Source organism: Thalassophryne amazonica, chromosome 10 (genome assembly GCF_902500255.1).
Source record: "Thalassophryne amazonica chromosome 10, fThaAma1.1, whole genome shotgun sequence".
NCBI lineage: Eukaryota > Metazoa > Chordata > Actinopteri > Batrachoidiformes > Batrachoididae > Thalassophryne > Thalassophryne amazonica.
The window spans coordinates 495,087-513,241 of NC_047112.1; the positions used below are offsets into that span (position 1 = coordinate 495,087).

General features: G+C 40.3%; 1 protein-coding gene across 1 annotated transcript in view; it reads right to left on the reverse strand.

Annotated features, from left to right (window-relative positions):
• The window catches only part of apc2 (APC regulator of WNT signaling pathway 2), a 234,378-nt gene that overhangs the window by 203,514 nt on the left and 12,709 nt on the right, over positions 1-18,155 (reverse strand). The window contains 3 exon segments of the mRNA XM_034179257.1: positions 6,227-6,335; positions 6,619-6,964; positions 8,474-8,564. Coding sequence (XP_034035148.1) covers positions 6,227-6,335; positions 6,619-6,964; positions 8,474-8,564 — 546 coding nt within the window.

The following is an 18,155-nucleotide window of genomic DNA, read 5'->3' on the forward strand; positions in this document are numbered from 1 at the left end:
TGTTGGTATAGGATCAAATAAACAGGTTGTGCTTTTTGTAGATGTCATGAGCTTCATCAGCATGCCTAGCGAGATACCATCAAAATCTCTAAATCTGGGTAACACCTCAGTGGGAGCATCCACCTACATAACAGGATGCGGTAGTTAGACCAAGGCCTGCTGAGATATGCTCAACCTAATATCCTTAATTTTCTTCTTGAAATAGTCCTGTGCTGAAAAGGGAGAGTGAATAACAGATGGCTATCCATGAATAAGAAGTGCAACAGTTTCAAACAAAAACTTTGAGTTATGCTTGTTTTTACTGATCAAATCAGTTGGGCACTGTTCTGCTAACCGCTAATTATCGAAGCTAATGTTTTCATTATCTGATTAGCTTTTCAGATAACTTTGAAAACCATCAGCGGACTAATTATCTTCTAATAAATTTTAGACTGCTAACATATTTTTGCAGGCGTGGTGAAAAAAGCTTAACAGTTACAAACATCTATGAAATTTGAAATCAAAGATTTGAGTGCCTACCTGTTAAATGTTTTGTAGTAGATGCACAGTTTTATCCTCTGCAAACAGAGGAGAGTTGGTCACTGAAAAGAAAAAAAATAATTTCTTTTGACCCCATACTGATGCGCTGGCAGTATCACCCAAGTCATCCAGAGGCATACAGTTTTAACCTATGGTTAAAATTTTAACCAAACTAATTTCAGAAAAGTTATTTAAATTAACGTCATCTGAAGTTTTATAAAGTGAAAACATCAGCTATATGTTTTAGTTTTAAAATATTGCACTAATTTGGAAGGTTTCAGTGTGGACATGGTGTGCGCGCAGTGCATTCTGGGTACTGTAAACGTTCATGACAGGAGAAATGCATCTGAGACACTCTGATCAGGTTCCACACGGACAACAGCATTAAACTCTTTGTATATTGTGCCTAAAACTCTCGTGAATATATTCTCTGGGTATATAGACGTTGTTATTGTGTTTGTTTTATGTAAAAATGCCAGAAGAAGCTCAGGTTGCTTCCTCCATTATTTTCAACTGGAATCACTGTGAGCTGCAATCGCTTCTTTTTGCTCTTTAGAGTCCTGCTTATGTCAAACACTGCCTGTAATCTTTGTTCCAGAGAAATATATATAAGATGTCTGAAATTCAGTTTGTGTTTATTAAATTCCATGCAGCTTAAATGTAGCAGACACGGATTATCTGGAATATTTGTTTTGGCACGTTTTCATGGTCTCTACTACCATCTACTGGCCAGTAGTGTTCATGGCAGTATGAGTGTCTGGACGCCAGTAGATGGCAGTGTTCTATTTATTTTGACCCCGGTTATATCAGATCGTTGTCTAATCACAACTTGACTTTTTTTTTTCTTTTTTTTTTACAAATAAAAAAGGCATATTTTACAAAAGCACATTAATATGTAAACACCAACAGACACACCTCACATTAACGTGTTGGTTTTTACATAGAATGAATGAGTCAACCAATCAGTATTAGCGGAGACTCAATTACCCATAATCCCTTTGGCATGTGTCTGTGTTTGTTACAAAACTTCAGAATTAGTGCATTATTTAAAATTAAAAGATATGTGTTATATTTTAACTTTGTACAAATGACAGAACTGACATTAATGGAGTTATTCTATCCGGATTAAGTTGATGATTTTAAATCAAAACCATAAGTCAAAACTGCTTTATTTTCCATGAATAAGTGTTTGAGTTATGCTTGTTTTTGTTGATCAAAGCAGAGTAATAGGTCCACTTTTTAGCCAGTAATGCGTGCTTATATTTCACTTCCATGTACAAAGGCAATAAAACAGCTGACATGCGCGTTAAAACAGTGTGTTGCACACACACGCTGGAAGTGATGACCTCGTGGTTAAGGCATTGGGCTTGAGACCAGAAGATCCTCGGTTCAAATCCCAGTCTGAATGAAAAATCACTAAGAGCTCTTGGGCAAGGTTTTTAATCCCCTATTTCTCCCAGTGTGTAGTGAGCGCCTTGTATAGCAACAGCCTGACATCGGGGTGAATGTGAGGCATAATTGTAAAGTGCTTCGAGCATCTGATGCAGATGGAAAAGTGCTACTTGTATATAAATGCAGTCCATTTACCATTTTACACATCCAGATCCATTCCCACAGACTCTAACAAAGTAAAATAAAAATTTTACTTTCATTGAAACACAAAAAAAGACAAAAAAATTAAGTAAAGATTTCCAAATAAAAAGTCCACAACATCAAAGAAGCCCCCATGCACACACTGCCAGCGTGTGTGTGATTGCCAGCCAAGGAAGACACTCCACTAGTCCTCACACAGATCGACAGCCAGAGAACATTTTCAAGTTCCACTAGTCCTCAGGTACAGATTGCTGGCCAGAGAAAAATGTCCAGGTCCACTTGCCCTCAGGTTCTGATCGCACACGCCGGAATACTTGTCTGACCTTATTAGATTGCACCAGGCCTCTAGAGCCCTTAGGTCGCTGAATGAGATGCTTCTGGATGTTCCTTAATCCTTCCTAAAAACTAGAGGAGATTGAGCATTTGCAGTTGCAGCTCCCACTTTGTGAAATGCGCTACCTTTCATGAAGCAGAATGCAAATAGCCTGTCCAGTTTTAAAACACTTCTTGGGCCATTGGCTGTGTAAATGTGCTATATAAATAAAGCTGACATTGACACTGACATTAAGTTAATTTTCTTGTGGTGGGACAAAGCGCCAGCATCCTTTGGTTCAGGCTGAGAAACGCACTGCAGCAGACAAACACAGAGGGAGTTCTTTAAAAATGCTACGTTTCATCAGTCACGAAAAGGAATTAAAGTGTTTTCAGATGTCGTTTTCCAAAATCAGGACGCTTTATGTGGATACATTTTCATCAGGCTGTGATGATGAATCCCACTGAAGTGACATAACAGGTCAGAAAAAGACTTTATAGTTACTCAGTGTGTGAATGGTTTTAATATTTGAAACAGTCTGAACTGTTCACATGAGGACTGTTGAGCCAATCAATGCACAGCAGCGGGTTAGTACCTCCGGTTTTAACTGGTTCATTATGTTGGGACCCTAGCCAAAGGCTGCCAAAAATGGTACAGTACGAGTTGGCTATTTTGGTACCTATTGTAGAAAAGCACAATACGCCATTATATGCTAGCTGACACATTCACTAAGTTCTGCAGTTGTCCACAACATGTCAAATACGTCTACATACGTCAGTATGCATTGGAGATAAATTACACATAGGTTCAAAGCAAGTTACTCATATGTTTTAGGTATGCTAGACATTATCTATTCGTATCATTATCTTGACATATTTTGACTTATCAGAATCAGAATCAGAAGTAGTTTATTGCCATTGCCAGTGAACAGGATTCACAGACTAGGAATTTGGAGTAAGTTGGAGAGGAAATGGCGTCTCACTAATTTAGAAGATCTTCACTTAGCCTGGAAAAAGAGTCTGTTGCTCTATAAAAAAGCCCTCCGTAAAGCTAGGACATCTTTCTACTCATCACTAATTGAAGAAAATAAGAACAACCCCAGGTTTCTTTTCAGCACTGTAGCCAGGCTGACAAAGAGTCAGAGCTCTATTGAGCTGAGTATTCCATTAACTTTAACTAGTAATGACTTCATGACTTTCTTTGCTAACAAAATTTTAACTATTAGAGAAAAAATTACTCATAACCATCCCAAAGACGTATCGTTATCTTTGGCTGCTTTCAGTGATGCCGGTATTTGGTTAGACTCTTTCTCTCCGATTGTTCTGTCTGAGTTATTTTCATTAGTTACTTCATCCAAACCATCAACATGTTTATTAGACCCCATTCCTACCAGGCTGCTCAAGGAAGCCCTACCATTATTTAATGCTTCGATCTTAAATATGATCAATCTATCTTTGTTAGTTGGCTATGTACCACAGGCTTTTAAGGTGGCAGTAATTAAACCATTACTTAAAAAGCCATCACTTGACCCAGCTATCTTAGCTAATTATAGGCCAATCTCCAACCTTCCTTTTCTCTCAAAAATTCTTGAAAGGGTAGTTGTAAAACATCTAACTGATCATCTGCAGAGGAATGGTCTATTTGAAGAGTTTCAGTCAGGTTTTAGAATTCATCATAGTACAGAAACAGCATTAGTGAAGGTTACAAATTATCTTCTTATGGCCTCGGACAGTGGACTCATCTCTGTGCTTGTTCTGTTAGACCTCAGTGCTGCTTTTGATACTGTTGACCATAAAATTTTATTACAGAGATTAGAGCATGCCATAGGTATTAAAGGCACTGTGCTGCAGTGGTTTGAATCATATTTGTCTAATAGATTACAATTTGTTCATGTAAATGGGGAATCTTCTTCACAGACTAAAGTTAATTATGGAGTTCCACAAGGTTCTGTGCTAGGACCAATTTTATTCACTTTATACATGCTTCCCTTAGGCAGTATTATTAGACGGTATTGCTTAAATTTTCATTGTTACGCAGATGATACCCAGCTTTATCTATCCATGAAGCCAGAGGACACACACCAATTAGCTAAACTGCAGGATTGTCTTACAGACATAAAGACATGGATGACCTCTAATTTCCTGCTTTTAAACTCAGATAAAACTGAAGTTATTGTACTTGGCCCCACAAATCTTAGAAACATGGTGTCTAACCAGATCCTTACTCTGGATGGCATTACCCTGACCTCTAGTAATACTGTGAGAAATCTTGGAGTCATTTTTGATCAGGATATGTCATTCAAAGCGCATATTAAACAAATATGTAGGACTGCTTTTTTGCATTTACGCAATATCTCTAAAATCAGAAAGGTCTTGTCTCAGAGTGATGCTGAAAAACTAATTCATGCATTTATTTCCTCTAGGCTGGACTATTGTAATTCATTATCATCAGGTTGTCCTAAAAGTTCCCTAAAAAGCCTTCAGTTAATTCAAAATGCTGCAGCTAGAGTACTGACGGGGACTAGAAGGAGAGAGCATATCTCACCCATATTGGCCTCTCTTCATTGGCTTCCTGTTAATTCTAGAATAGAATTTAAAATTCTTCTTCTTACTTATAAGGTTTTGAATAATCAGGTCCCATCTTATCTTAGGGACCTCGTAGTACCATATCACCCCAATAGAGCGCTTTGCTCTCAGACTGCAGGCTTACTTGTAGTTCCTAGGGTTTGTAAGAGTAGAATGGGAGGCAGAGCCTTCAGCTTTCAGGCTCCTCTCCTGTGGAACCAGCTCCCAATTCAGATCAGGGAGACAGACACCCTCTCTACTTTTAAGATTAGGCTTAAAACTTTCCTTTTTGCTAAAGCTTATAGTTAGGGCTGGATCAGGTGACCCTGAATCATCCCTTAGTTATGCTGCTATAGACGTAGACTGCTGGGGGTTCCCATGATGCACTGTTTCTTTCTCTTTTTGCTCTGTATGCAACACTCTGCATTTAATCATTAGTGATCGATCTCTGCTCCCCTCCACAGCATGTCTTTTTCCTGGTTCTCTCCCTCAGCCCCAACCAGTCCCAGCAGAAGACTGCCCCTCCCTGAGCCTGGTTCTGCTGGAGGTTTCTTCCTGTTAAAAGGGAGTTTTTCCTTCCCACTGTAGCCAAGTGCTTGCTCACAGGGGGTCGTTTTGACCGTTGGGGTTTTACATAATTATTGGATGGCCTTGCCTTGCAATATAAAGCGCCTTGGGGCAACTGTTTGTTGTGATTTGGTGCTATATATATAAAAAAAAAACTGATTGATTGATTGATTGCTTTGATATAATGGTGCAACATTAAGCAGAAAGCAATATAAAATGCTAAGATAAAATATAAAATATGTGCTAAAATAAGATAAAATATAAGATAAAATCTGAAATATGAAATGTTATGAGTAACTTACAAGTCACATGTGTCAACAATCACATAACTTACCTACAATTTTTGGTCCGCGTATGTGGGATATATGAGCCATATTCTGGCATGCGTCGAAAATATTGTGCCTGCACAAAATTTTTCAACAAACTCACTGAACTATGATGTATACCAGCATGCTTCAACATGCTCTTAACTTCTACAAAACTTACCCATAACCTATTAGATGTATGCCAGCATATTTGCCATATTTTTGATATGTCTGCATACGCAGGCTAAATCGTCAAGGTGTGACAGGGCTTTAAGTAAATAAGGTCTAAGTGGTTATATTTAAGGAATCAAAATGCTTCAGTTTTTTAGACAAATTTGTCAATTCACTTTTGAGTTTCTACTCACCATGTCGATGCGGGGAAGGTGGGCCAACCTTTGTGATAGTGCCTCCAACTGTCGGAAGTACCAGCAATGCTCCCTCTCTTCACGGTCAATCTCCCCCAGCAGAAGGTTCCTGCAGCGGGTCAAACGTGTTCAGTAACTGAAGTCTGACATCAGCATCACTGTTACGTCTACATCATCATACTATAGCCCTCCACTGACCAGTTTATGTGTCTGTCCCTCTTTAGGGAAAGACTAACCCAAACCCCAACCATCCTCTGGGGAGCAGGAATGTCACTGACAGATCAGCAAATCCTGTTTATATTGTTCCCATATCTCACTTCTGATAAAAGCACAGTGGCAACATGAACTAAACTGGGAAGAAAAATGGAGTTTTCTCTGATGGAATGGCTCACCTCTCCTTATACAGCTCCTCCAGATGATGATCACTGTTTCGCCCGTCTGTGTCGGCGATCACTGCTGTATTGGGTGGGGCTCCATCAAGAAAGTGATGTGGTAGCATGATGGCAGTACCCGCCCCAGGTGCTGTGCTCTGACGGGAAGAAGCACCAAGGGGACTTCTGGCCCTGCCAACGCCCAATGCCAAGGAGGAGCAAGAGGAATTTGGCAAAGCTGGATGCTCATCCAAGCCCCCGCCATCAATGCCTGCTGTCCCGACCCCTCCCAGGCCATCTGGCAGCAGTCTCAGGTTGTGCTGCTGATGTTTGAGTTCGTAGTAGTTGGTGAGATCCATGTGCAATTCTGCATGAGGACAAGGGGTGGTTTAGTTAGTTAGGGACAAAACTAAACTAAATTACTAACAGTCTAAAGTTTTACTGTTGATAATCTCACTTAGAATGATATGAACTCCAAAAACCAAAACCAAACATTGGATGTTCATTGGTTGCTTCTTGTGAATGACGAAAACAGACAGATGTCCTTGATGAGCTTTGTTGATTGTGTTGATGAATTTGCTTGAAAATCATGTGCGCAGATCACCTGGAGAAACTCTGAGGACTTGTTGGGCCTGAACCAACCACCTACCCCTTACACATTACAGAAGGTTTTAATGTCAAGGAAACATCAAGAGAATAAAGTCTGTTGAGTCTCTCCTGCAGGTCGCTGACACATTTACAAAGTAAAGATGGGTTGTTATCGATATCGGACTCGATCTTCCCTTTCCGACAATCTTAAGGACACTAAAGATAATCTTATCAGATATTCCTGCCGTGTGTGGTGTGTTCAGAGCCCTCCGATCGCAAATCTGGGATATTCAACATGTTGGATTTTTTTGGCCCGATATCACAGCATGTGTTGTGTCCTCAGACCACAAACGAGCACACAGTCTTCTGAATGTGACGTGCAGCCAATCAGAAAGCCAGGTGACGGAAGTACAGAGCGGAAAATAAAATCAAAACATCTGTTCTGACTTACCAGAATGTCTGGTGGTGGCGCTGTCTCCACTCCTTTAAAGAACACCTTTAATTTTTCTTTTTGTATTGTTTTTTTCCCTCTGTTTTAAATAGTCCACAAAGTATCTCCGTTTGTTTACTCTGAAGTCACGTTTAATCTCGAGAGATTTTGCGAGATTTCCTGTCTGAGCTGGGAATGTTGGTGTGTGAAATCTGTTCGTGTGTGGTGTTGCTGTTTTTACCATGTGGCTGAACACCACACACTGTACCACCAAACCTGTTAGATTTATGATTTTTTATCTTCACGTGTGTGGTCTTTCAGCTTTTGGAAACCTAAAGATAATTTTAACCCCTTAACGCCTATTGTTGCATATATGCTACAATATTTGACTCAAATATGCAACATACCAAATTGACCAGTATGCCTGTTGTCGCAAATTTGCAACATACCATTATTATTATAATAACATTATCACATAAAGTCATTACCAAAATACCAAAATTACTATTTATTTTTTGTGCAAATGTGTAATTAATAATCTCAACATTATTTACCATCTACTTAAAGGCAAAAACACACACAAAACATTTTTTTATATACAGCTATATAAATTCAGGCGTTAAGGGGTTAAAATCCTGTCGTGTGAACCAGGATTATATCTGTGTTAGTGAGCACTTCTCCTTTGCCGAGATAATCCATTCCACCTCACAAGTGTGGCAGATCAAGATGGTGATTAGACAGCATGATTAACGATGATGATGATGCCTGGTAATGTTGCAATGGCAAAGACAAAGAGTAAGACACATTCTCTCTCTGTTTGCCAGTTGTTTTAGCCCTTGCCATAAAATAGTAACCGACCTTGGAGTTGATGTAGAACATCGCTTCTCCCCGAGGAGGCCAGGGTTCCAGCCTCTTGATCCAGTTTATTCTGCAGCTGCTTGAGCACCTCCTGCATCCAGACAACCAGGAAAAAACAGACTATTACGTAGGAGAAATAACTCCACAATGACACACAAAACCACAAATCAGAAAAAGTTGGGATGGAAAATCCAAATGAAAAATGAATAAATACGTAAAACCCTCACAGTGACTCTTACATTGACTTTGACTTCAATTTCATTGCAGACAGTATGAACCTACAGTAAGATATTTAGGTTTTTGTGTGGTGAACTTCATTTCATTTGTTTCATTTCCTGCAACACATTCAAAAAAAGTTGGAATGAGGCAATTTAGGGCTAAGAATGAGGTGATGACAAGTAAATCAATCAATCAATCAATCAATTTTTTTTATATAGCGCCAAATCACAACAAACAGTTGCCCCAAGGCGCTTTATATTGTAAGGCAAGGCCATACAATAATTATGTAAAACCCCAACGGTCAAAACGACCCCCTGTGAGCAAGCACTTGGCTACAGTGGGAAGGAAAAACTCCCTTTTAACAGGAAGAAACCTCCAGCAGAACCAGGCTCAGGGAGGGGCAGTCTTCTGCTGGGACTGGTTGGGGCTGAGGGAGAGAACCAGGAAAAAGACATGCTGTGGAGGGGAGCAGAGATCGATCACTAATGATTAAATGCAGAGTGGTGCATACAGAGCAAAAAGAGAAAGAAACAGTGCATCATGGGAACCCCCCAGCAGTCTACGTCTATAGCAGCATAACTAAGGGATGGTTCAGGGTCACCTGATCCAGCCCTAACTATAAGCTTTAGCAAAAAGGAAAGTTTTAAGCCTAATCTTAAAAGTAGAGAGGGTGTCTGTCTCCCTGATCTGAATTGGGAGCTGGTTCCACAGGAGAGGAGCCTGAAAGCTGAAGGCTCTGCCTCCCATTCTACTCTTACAAACCCTAGGAACTACAAGTAAGCCTGCAGTCTGAGAGCGAAGCGCTCTATTGGGGTGATATGGTACTACGAGGTCCCTAAGATAAGATGGGACCTGATTATTCAAAACCTTATAAGTAAGAAGAAGAATTTTAAATTCTATTCTAGAATTAACAGGAAGCCAATGAAGAGAGGCCAATATGGGTGAGATATGCTCTCTCCTTCTAGTCCCCGTCAGTACTCTAGCTGCAGCATTTTGAATTAACTGAAGGCTTTTTAGGGAACTTTTAGGACAACCTGATAATAATGAATTACAATAGTCCAGCCTAGAGGAAATAAATGCATGAATTAGTTTTTCAGCATCACTCTGAGACAAGACCTTTCTGATTTTAGAGATATTGCGTAAATGCAAAAAAGCAGTCCTACATATTTGTTTAATATGCGCTTTGAATGACATATCCTGATCAAAAATGACTCCAAGATTTCTCGCAGTATTACTAGAGGTCAGGGTAATGCCATCCAGAGTAAGGATCTGGTTAGACACCATGTTTCTAAGATTTGTGGGGCCAAGTACAATAACTTCAGTTTTATCTGAGTTTAAAAGCAGGAAATTAGAGGTCATCCATGTCTTTATGTCTGTAAGACAATCCTGCAGTTTAGCTAATTGGTGTGTGTCCTCTGGCTTCATGGATAGATAAAGCTGGGTATCATCTGCGTAACAATGAAAATTTAAGCAATACCATCTAATAATACTGCCTAAGGGAAGCATGTATAAAGTGAATAAAATTGGTCCTAGCACAGAACCTTGTGGAACTCCATAATTAACTTTAGTCTGTGAAGAAGATTCCCCATTTACATGAACAAATTGTAATCTATTAGACAAATATGATTCAAAACACCGCAGCGCAGTGCCTTTAATACCTATGGCATGCTCTAATCTCTGTAATAAAATTTTATGGTCAACAGTATCAAAAGCAGCACTGAGGTCCAACAGAACAAGCACAGAGACGAGTCCACTGTCCGAGGCCATAAGAAGATCATTTGTAACCTTCACTAATGCTGTTTCTGTACTATGATGAATTCTAAAACCTGACTGAAACTCTTCAAATAGACCATTCCTCTGCAGATGATCAGTTAGCTGTTTTACAACTACCCTTTCAAGAATTTTTGAGAGAAAAGGAAGGTTGGAGATTGGCCTATAATTAGCTAAGATAGCTGGGTCAAGTGATGGCTTTTTAAGTAATGGTTTAATTACTGCCACCTTAAAAGCCTGTGGTACATAGCCAACTAACAAAGATAGATTGATCATATTTAAGATCGAAGCATTAAATAATGGTAGGGCTTCCTTGAGCAGCCTGGTAGGAATGGGGTCTAATAAACATGTTGATGGTTTGGATGAAGTAACTAATGAAAATAACTCAGACAGAACAATCAGAGAGAAAGAGTCTAACCAAATACCGGCATCACTGAAAGCAGCCAAAGATAACGATACGTCTTTGGGATGGTTATGAGTAATTTTTTCTCTAATAGTTAAAATTTTGTTAGCAAAGAAAGTCATGAAGTCATTACTAGTTAAAGTTAATGGAATACTCAGCTCAATAGAGCTCTGACTCTTTGTCAGCCTGGCTACAGTGCTGAAAAGAAACCTGGGGTTGTTCTTATTTTCTTCAATTAGTGATGAGTAGAAAGATGTCCTAGCTTTACGGAGGGCTTTTTTATAGAGCAACAGACTCTTTTTCCAGGCTAAGTGAAGATCTTCTAAATTAGTGAGACGCCATTTCCTCTCCAACTTACGGGTTATCTGCTTTAAGCTGCGAGTTTGTGAGTTATACCACAGAGTCAGGCACTTCTGATTTAAAGCTCTCTTTTTCAGAGGAGCTACAGCATCCAAAGTTGTCTTCAATGAGGATGTAAAACTATTGACGAGATACTCTATCTCCCTTACAGAGTTTAGGTAGCTACTCTGCACTGTGTTGGTATATGGCATTAGAGAACATAAAGAAGGAATCATATCCTTAAACCTAGTTACAGCGCTTTCTGAAAGACTTCTAGTGTAATGAAATGTAAATGTTATTAAGAAATGATCAGACAGAAGGGAGTTTTCAGGGAATACTGTTAAGTCTTCTATTTCCATACCATAAGTCAGAACAAGATCTAAGATATGATTAAAGTGGTGGGTGGACTCATTTACTTTTTGAGCAAAGCCAATAGAGTCTAATAATAGATTAAATGCAGTGTTGAGGCTGTCATTCTCAGCATCTATGTGGATGTTAAAATCGCCCACTATAATTATCTTATCTGAGCTAAGCACTAAGTCAGATAAAAGGTCTGAAAATTCACAGAGAAACTCACAGTAATGACCAGGTGGACGATAGATAATAACAAATAAAACTGGTTTTTGGGACTTCCAATTTGGATGGACAAGACTAAGAGACAAGCTTTCAAATGAATTAAAGCTCTGTCTGGGTTTTTGATTAATTAATAAGCTGGAAGATTGCTGCTAATCCTCCTCCTCGGCCCGTGCTACGAGCATTCTGACAGTTAGTGTGACTCGGGGGTGTTGACTCATTTAAACTAACATATTCATCCTGCTGTAACCAGGTTTCTGTAAGGCAGAATAAATCAATATGTTGATCAATTATTATATCATTTACCAACAGGGACTTAGAAGAGAGAGACCTAATGTTTAATAGACCACATTTAACTGTTTTAGTCTGTGGTGCAGTTGAAGGTGCTATATTATTCCAACTGTGCCATGCGCATCATCCACCATGAGGACCCCTAGACAATATGGGCGCTGCAATTTTGAATGGGCACATGTGCCATGACATACGTTTCATCCGCCATGAGGACCCGGTCATTCCGCTTTGCTTCCGTGTCCACCTCACCCACCTCAAGGACACTTTTAACCAAATGTCACATGATGTGATCTAAAATAGAGTTATGGAACAATTGATTCTGTCATGGCAACAACAACAACAAGAGATTCTGGTTTGCTTCCGCGTCAGATCAGCATGGATACAAAACCTCTGTTTATATACGAATTTCCATCAAAATTTGTTTCCATGTTCCACACACACATATATATATATATATATAGCGGCTGCACTCTGCGTTGTGTTGTTATGACTCCGCCCATTCGCTCCCCTCGGGATGCGAACTCACGAGCTCCGGCATGGGAGTCGGACTCTCTAACCAGAAGGCTAAAACCCAGGGCTGTGGCCTTGTGACCAGAGAATCCTTTTGAGCTGTTGGGAGTGAGGTTTACTAACTACATCTGCACAGCGACACCTGCTGGCCTCCGTTACATATATATATATATATATATATATATATATATATATATATGAGGTCTATTAGAAAACTAACCGGCAGTTTTATAAAAAAAAAAAAAACTATATGGATTTGAATCACGTGCGATTACACCAGACATGCTTGAACCCTCGTGTGCATGCGTGAGTTTTTTCACACGTGTCGGTGATGTCATTTGCCTGTGGGCAGGCTTTGAGTGAGCACTGGTCCAGCCCTCTTGGCTGAAATCCTTTGTCTGAGATGCTGCTGGAGACGGCGCGCGTTGCTTTATCAAAACTTTTTCAGGACCTGTGAGGGATATCCGAGTGGACACTATTCGAGAAATTCAGCAGGTTTTCGGTGAAAAGTTTAATGGCTGATGAGAGATTGTGGAGTTTCTTTCACTTTAAGGACAGCTCACAAAGCGGATCGGTGCGGCGCGGTCGGAGGTGGCGTCCGTCTGGCTGTTTCGAGCTGAAAACTTCCTAATTTAAGGCTCTGTTCACCCAGGACGTCGTGAGAGAATAGAGAAGTTTCAGAAGAAGTCGGGATGAGGAGTTTATGCGGACATTCCACTGTTAAAGGAGATTTTGTAATGAAAGAACGTGCGGGCAAATTCGCTGAGTCGGTTCCGTGACAACGACGCAAATCCATCTGCTCCGCGACAGGAAAAACACCTCCGTGTTGAAAACCATTTGTAAAATTCAGGCGGCTTTTGATGGCTTTCAACAAGTGAGTATCTGAGAAATTGTTTAACAGCTGGGCATGTTCCAACTTGTCCGTTAAGGTTTCCAACGGAGGTGTTTTTCCTGTCGCGACCCCCTACGGTCGGGTCCGGCCCGACATGTGAATCTGCCCGCACGTTCTTTCATTACAAAACTCCTTTAACAGTGGAATGTCTGGATAAACTCCTCATGCCGACCTCTTCTGAAACTTCTCTGTTCTCTGACGACGACCTGGATGAACAGAGCCTGAAATGTGGAAATTTTCAGCTTGAAACAGCGAGACGACGCCGCCTTGGAACGCAGATCGCTGTCTGGCGCCATGGGCCGTCCTTAAAGCGACACTACTAGACCAAAATCTCTCATCAGCCATTAAAATTTTCACCGAAAACCAGCTGAATTTATCGAATGGTGTCCACTCAGTTGTGCCTTACAGTTTTTGAAAAAAGTTTGATCAAACAAAGCAGCAGTCTCTGAGCCATTCCTAAACAATGAAAAAAACGATGAGAGGGTGGGCGACTCCTCACTCAAAGACTGCCCACAGGCGAATGACGTAACCGACAGGCGTGAAAAAACTCTCGCATGCCCACGAGGGTTCAAGCATGTCTGATGTAATCACACGTGATTCAAATCCATATGGTTTTTGAAAAAAATAATAAGGTCGGCTACTTTTCTAATAGACCTCGTATATATATATATATATATATATATATATATATATATATATATATATATATATATATATATATATATATATATTCCTCACACTCTTCTCCTTGTTGCACAGTCAGTTTTTGAGAACTGTCTACTCCACACAGATTTTCTACATAACTGATGTAAATAAAGTTCAGTGACTTCAGTGACATATTCAGTGACTTGGAAATGTTCATGTATCCATCCCCTGACTTGTCTGAAGAAAACTGGTAATAAAAATTATTTACAGGTATTATACCAAAGAGGCCCATTACTTATGCAACCCATCATCTTGGCTTTTATATTAAAATTAAAAAAATTAAAATTAAAATAAAAAAAAATTAAAATGCGTATCAAGGGGCTGAATACTTTTGCAAACCACTGTATATATATATATATTACAACAAAAATCTGCTCTATGCTAGTAAACCAGCCCTCATGATATACAAGAACAAACAGGGCTGATAAATCATAAACATGATGATTGTAATTAGTTCAGCTTCAGGCAGGTTGACATGCTCATTATTGAGATCACCTGTTTCAGGTGCACAGGTCGAAGCAACATATGGGAGGGCTTTTACTTTCTGAAGCCAGAGTTTTACACCTCTGCAGAAAATAGTGTGTTAAATTTGAGTCTGTTGTTAGCTATCACTCAGAATCAAGATTCATGTGTATGATACATGGTTCTTGTTCTTTATTTTTGTTGTAATATGTGATAAATATCTTATCCTTTAGACTCGGGGCTGATACGGATACATCGGGACATGATACATTAACAGACATGTGATAAGGTATACATATATATTATGGCTTTATTTAGACATGAAATGTGCTCCTCTCAAAACGTGTCCATGTGCAGTGAATCAAACGCACCCGTCTTCTTCTGTGGCATCCTTACTGTAGCATTGCTGCCACCTGCTGCATCAGTCCATTATAGCAGCACTAAATCCTCTCCCTGAGTCCAGTGTCTTTAAAGTATTTAAAAAGCCAACACTTCCCCCTTTCAATTGACCCTATGGCTAAAACAACAGAAGCTTCTTTCAGGCCTTACAATTGTTTTTCTTCAGTTTTTACTCCTTAATTGATAAACCATTCAAAAATGACAAGATATATCTTGTAAAAAAATTTTTTAAAATATTTTGAGGTAAAATTAAAGCACTCTGCTAAATACTGTACAGGTATATTCATTGGCTATGATTTCAATTATTTATATTGCAACTGGTGGCATTTGAAAGCATTGCATTCTGGTGATGGCCTTTCACAACACTTTATTTAGAATTCACTTGGTCTGGTTTTGGTATTTGGCATTAATGTGTGGCATTGATCTGGTGATGGTCTTGATTTCATTTTTTTTTTAATTATTGCATCAGTTTTAAATAACTTACAAATGGCAAAAGACGTTTAGTTCTCATGTCTTCAAGTGTATTATTTACTAAAAGCAGAATGGGTGTAATTGATTTATTTGATAAGACACACTTAGAATTTGATAAATGTACAACCCCTGGCAATAATGATGGAATCACCGGCCTCAGAGGATGTTCATTCAGTTGTTTAATTTTGTAGAAAAAAAAGCAGATCACAGACATGACACAAAACTAAAGTCATTTCAAATGGCAACTTTCTGGCTTTAAGAAACACTATAAGAAATCAGGAAAAAAGATTGTGGCAGTCAGTAACGGTTACTTTTTTAGACCAAGCAGAGGGAAAAAAATATGGACTCGCTCAATTCTGAGGAATAAATTATGGAATCACCCTGTAAATTTTCATCCCCAAAACTAACACCTGCATCAAATCAGATCTGCTCGTTAGTCTGCATCTAAAAAGGAGTGATCACACCTTGGAGAGCTGTTGCACCAAGTGGACTGACATGAATCATGGCTCCAACACGAGAGATGTCAATTGAAACAAAGGAGAGGATTATCAAACTCTTAAAAGAGGGTAAATCATCACGCAATGTTGCAAAAGATGTTGGTTGTTCACAGTCAGCTGTGTCTAAACTCTGGACCAAATACAAACAACATGGGAAGGTTGTTAAAGGCAAACATACTGGTAGACCAAGGAAGACATCAAAGCGTCAAGACAGAAAACTTAAAGCAATATGTCTCAAAAATCGAAAATGCACAACAAAACAAATGAGGAACGAATGGGAGGAAACTGGAGTCAACGTCTGTGACCGAACTGTAAGAAACTGCCTAAAGGAAATGGGATTTACATACAGAAAAGCTAAACGAAAGCCATCATTAACACCTAAACAGAAAAAAAACAAGGTTACAATGGGCTAAGGAAAAGCAATCGTGGACTGTGGATGACTGGATGAAAGTCATATTCAGTGATGAATCTCGAATCTGCATTGGGCAAGGTGATGATGCTGGAACTTTTGTTTGGTACCGTTCCAATGAGATTTATAAAGATGACCTGAAGAGAACATGTAAATTTCCACAGTCATTGACGATATGGGGCTGCATGTCAGGTAAAGGCACTGGGGAGATGGCTGTCATTACATCATCAATAAATGCACAAGTTTACGTTGATATTTTGGACACTTTTCTTATCCCATCAATTGAAAGGATGTTTGGGGATGATGAAATCATTTTTCAAGATGATAATGCATCTTGCCATAGAGCAAAAACTGTGAAAACATTCCTTGCAAAAAGGCACATAGGGTCAATGTCATGGCCTGCAAATAGTCCGGATCTTAATCCAATTGAAAATCTTTGGTGGAAGTTGAAGAAAATGGTCCATGACAAGGCTCCAACCTGCAAAGCTGATCTGGCAACAGCAATCAGAGAAAGTTGGAGCCAGATTGATGAAGAGTACTGTTTGTCACTCATTAAGTCCATGCCTCAGAGACTGCAAGCTGTTATAAAAGCCAGAGGTGGTGCAACAAAATACTAGTGATGTGTTGGAGCATTCTTTTGTTTTTCATGATTCCATAATTTTTTCCTCAGAATTGAGTGATTCCATATTTTTTTCCCTCTGCTTGGTCTAAAAAAGTAACCGTTACTGACTGCCACAATTTTTTTTCCTGATTTCTTATAGTGTTTCTTAAAGCCAGAAAGTTGCCATTTGAAATGACTTTAGTTTTGTGTCATGTCTGTGATCTGCTTTTTTTCTACAAAATTAAACAACTGAATGAACATCCTCCGAGGCCGGTGATTCCATAATTAAACAATGAAAGCAGAATTATAGTCAGTTAATGCAGACAGTCAGTCCATTTGTAAAACACATTACAGACAATACATACAAGATCTCCCCCTCGAACTACCACCTTATCGTAGTGGGGGAGTTTGCGGACCCGGATGATCCTAGGAACTATGTTGTCGGGGGCTTTGTGCCCCTGATAGAGTCTCCCAAGGCAAACAGGTCCTAGGTGATGGGTCAGACTAAGGGTAGTTTAGAGGCTCCCATGACCAGTACAAAATCAAGGACCGAGACGTCGCTCGGTATGGCGGAGCCGGGGCCCACCCTGAAGCAAGGCCTGGTGGTCGGGCCTTAGCTCACGGGGCCCGAACGGGTTCGGCCCGAAAGAGCAACGTGGGCCCGCCCTCCTGCGGGTTCCCCCCTGCAGAGGGGGCCATTGGGGTCCGGTGCAGAGAGGATTGGGTGGCAGTCGAGGGCGGGTGGCCCGGCGGCTCGGTCCGCGCTCACAGCGCATGGCTGTTGGGACGTGGAATGTCACCTCGCTGGGGGGGAAGGAGCCTGAGCTTGTATGGGAGATTGAGAGATACAGACTAGAGATAGTCGGGCTCACCTCCACGCACAGCTTGGGCCATGGTACCCAACTCCTGGAGAGGGGCTGGACCCTCCACTTTTCTGGCGTTGCCCACAGGGAGGGAGGGAGAGATGGGGTAGCACTGCTTATTGCCCCCCAGCTCAGTTGCCATGTGTTGGAGTTCACTCCAGTGAACGAGAGGGTCGCGTCCCTACGCCTTCAGGTCGGGGACAGGTCTCTCACTGTTGTCTCGGCCTACGGGCCGAGCAGCAGTGCAGAGTACCTGACCTTTTTGGAGTCCCTGGGAG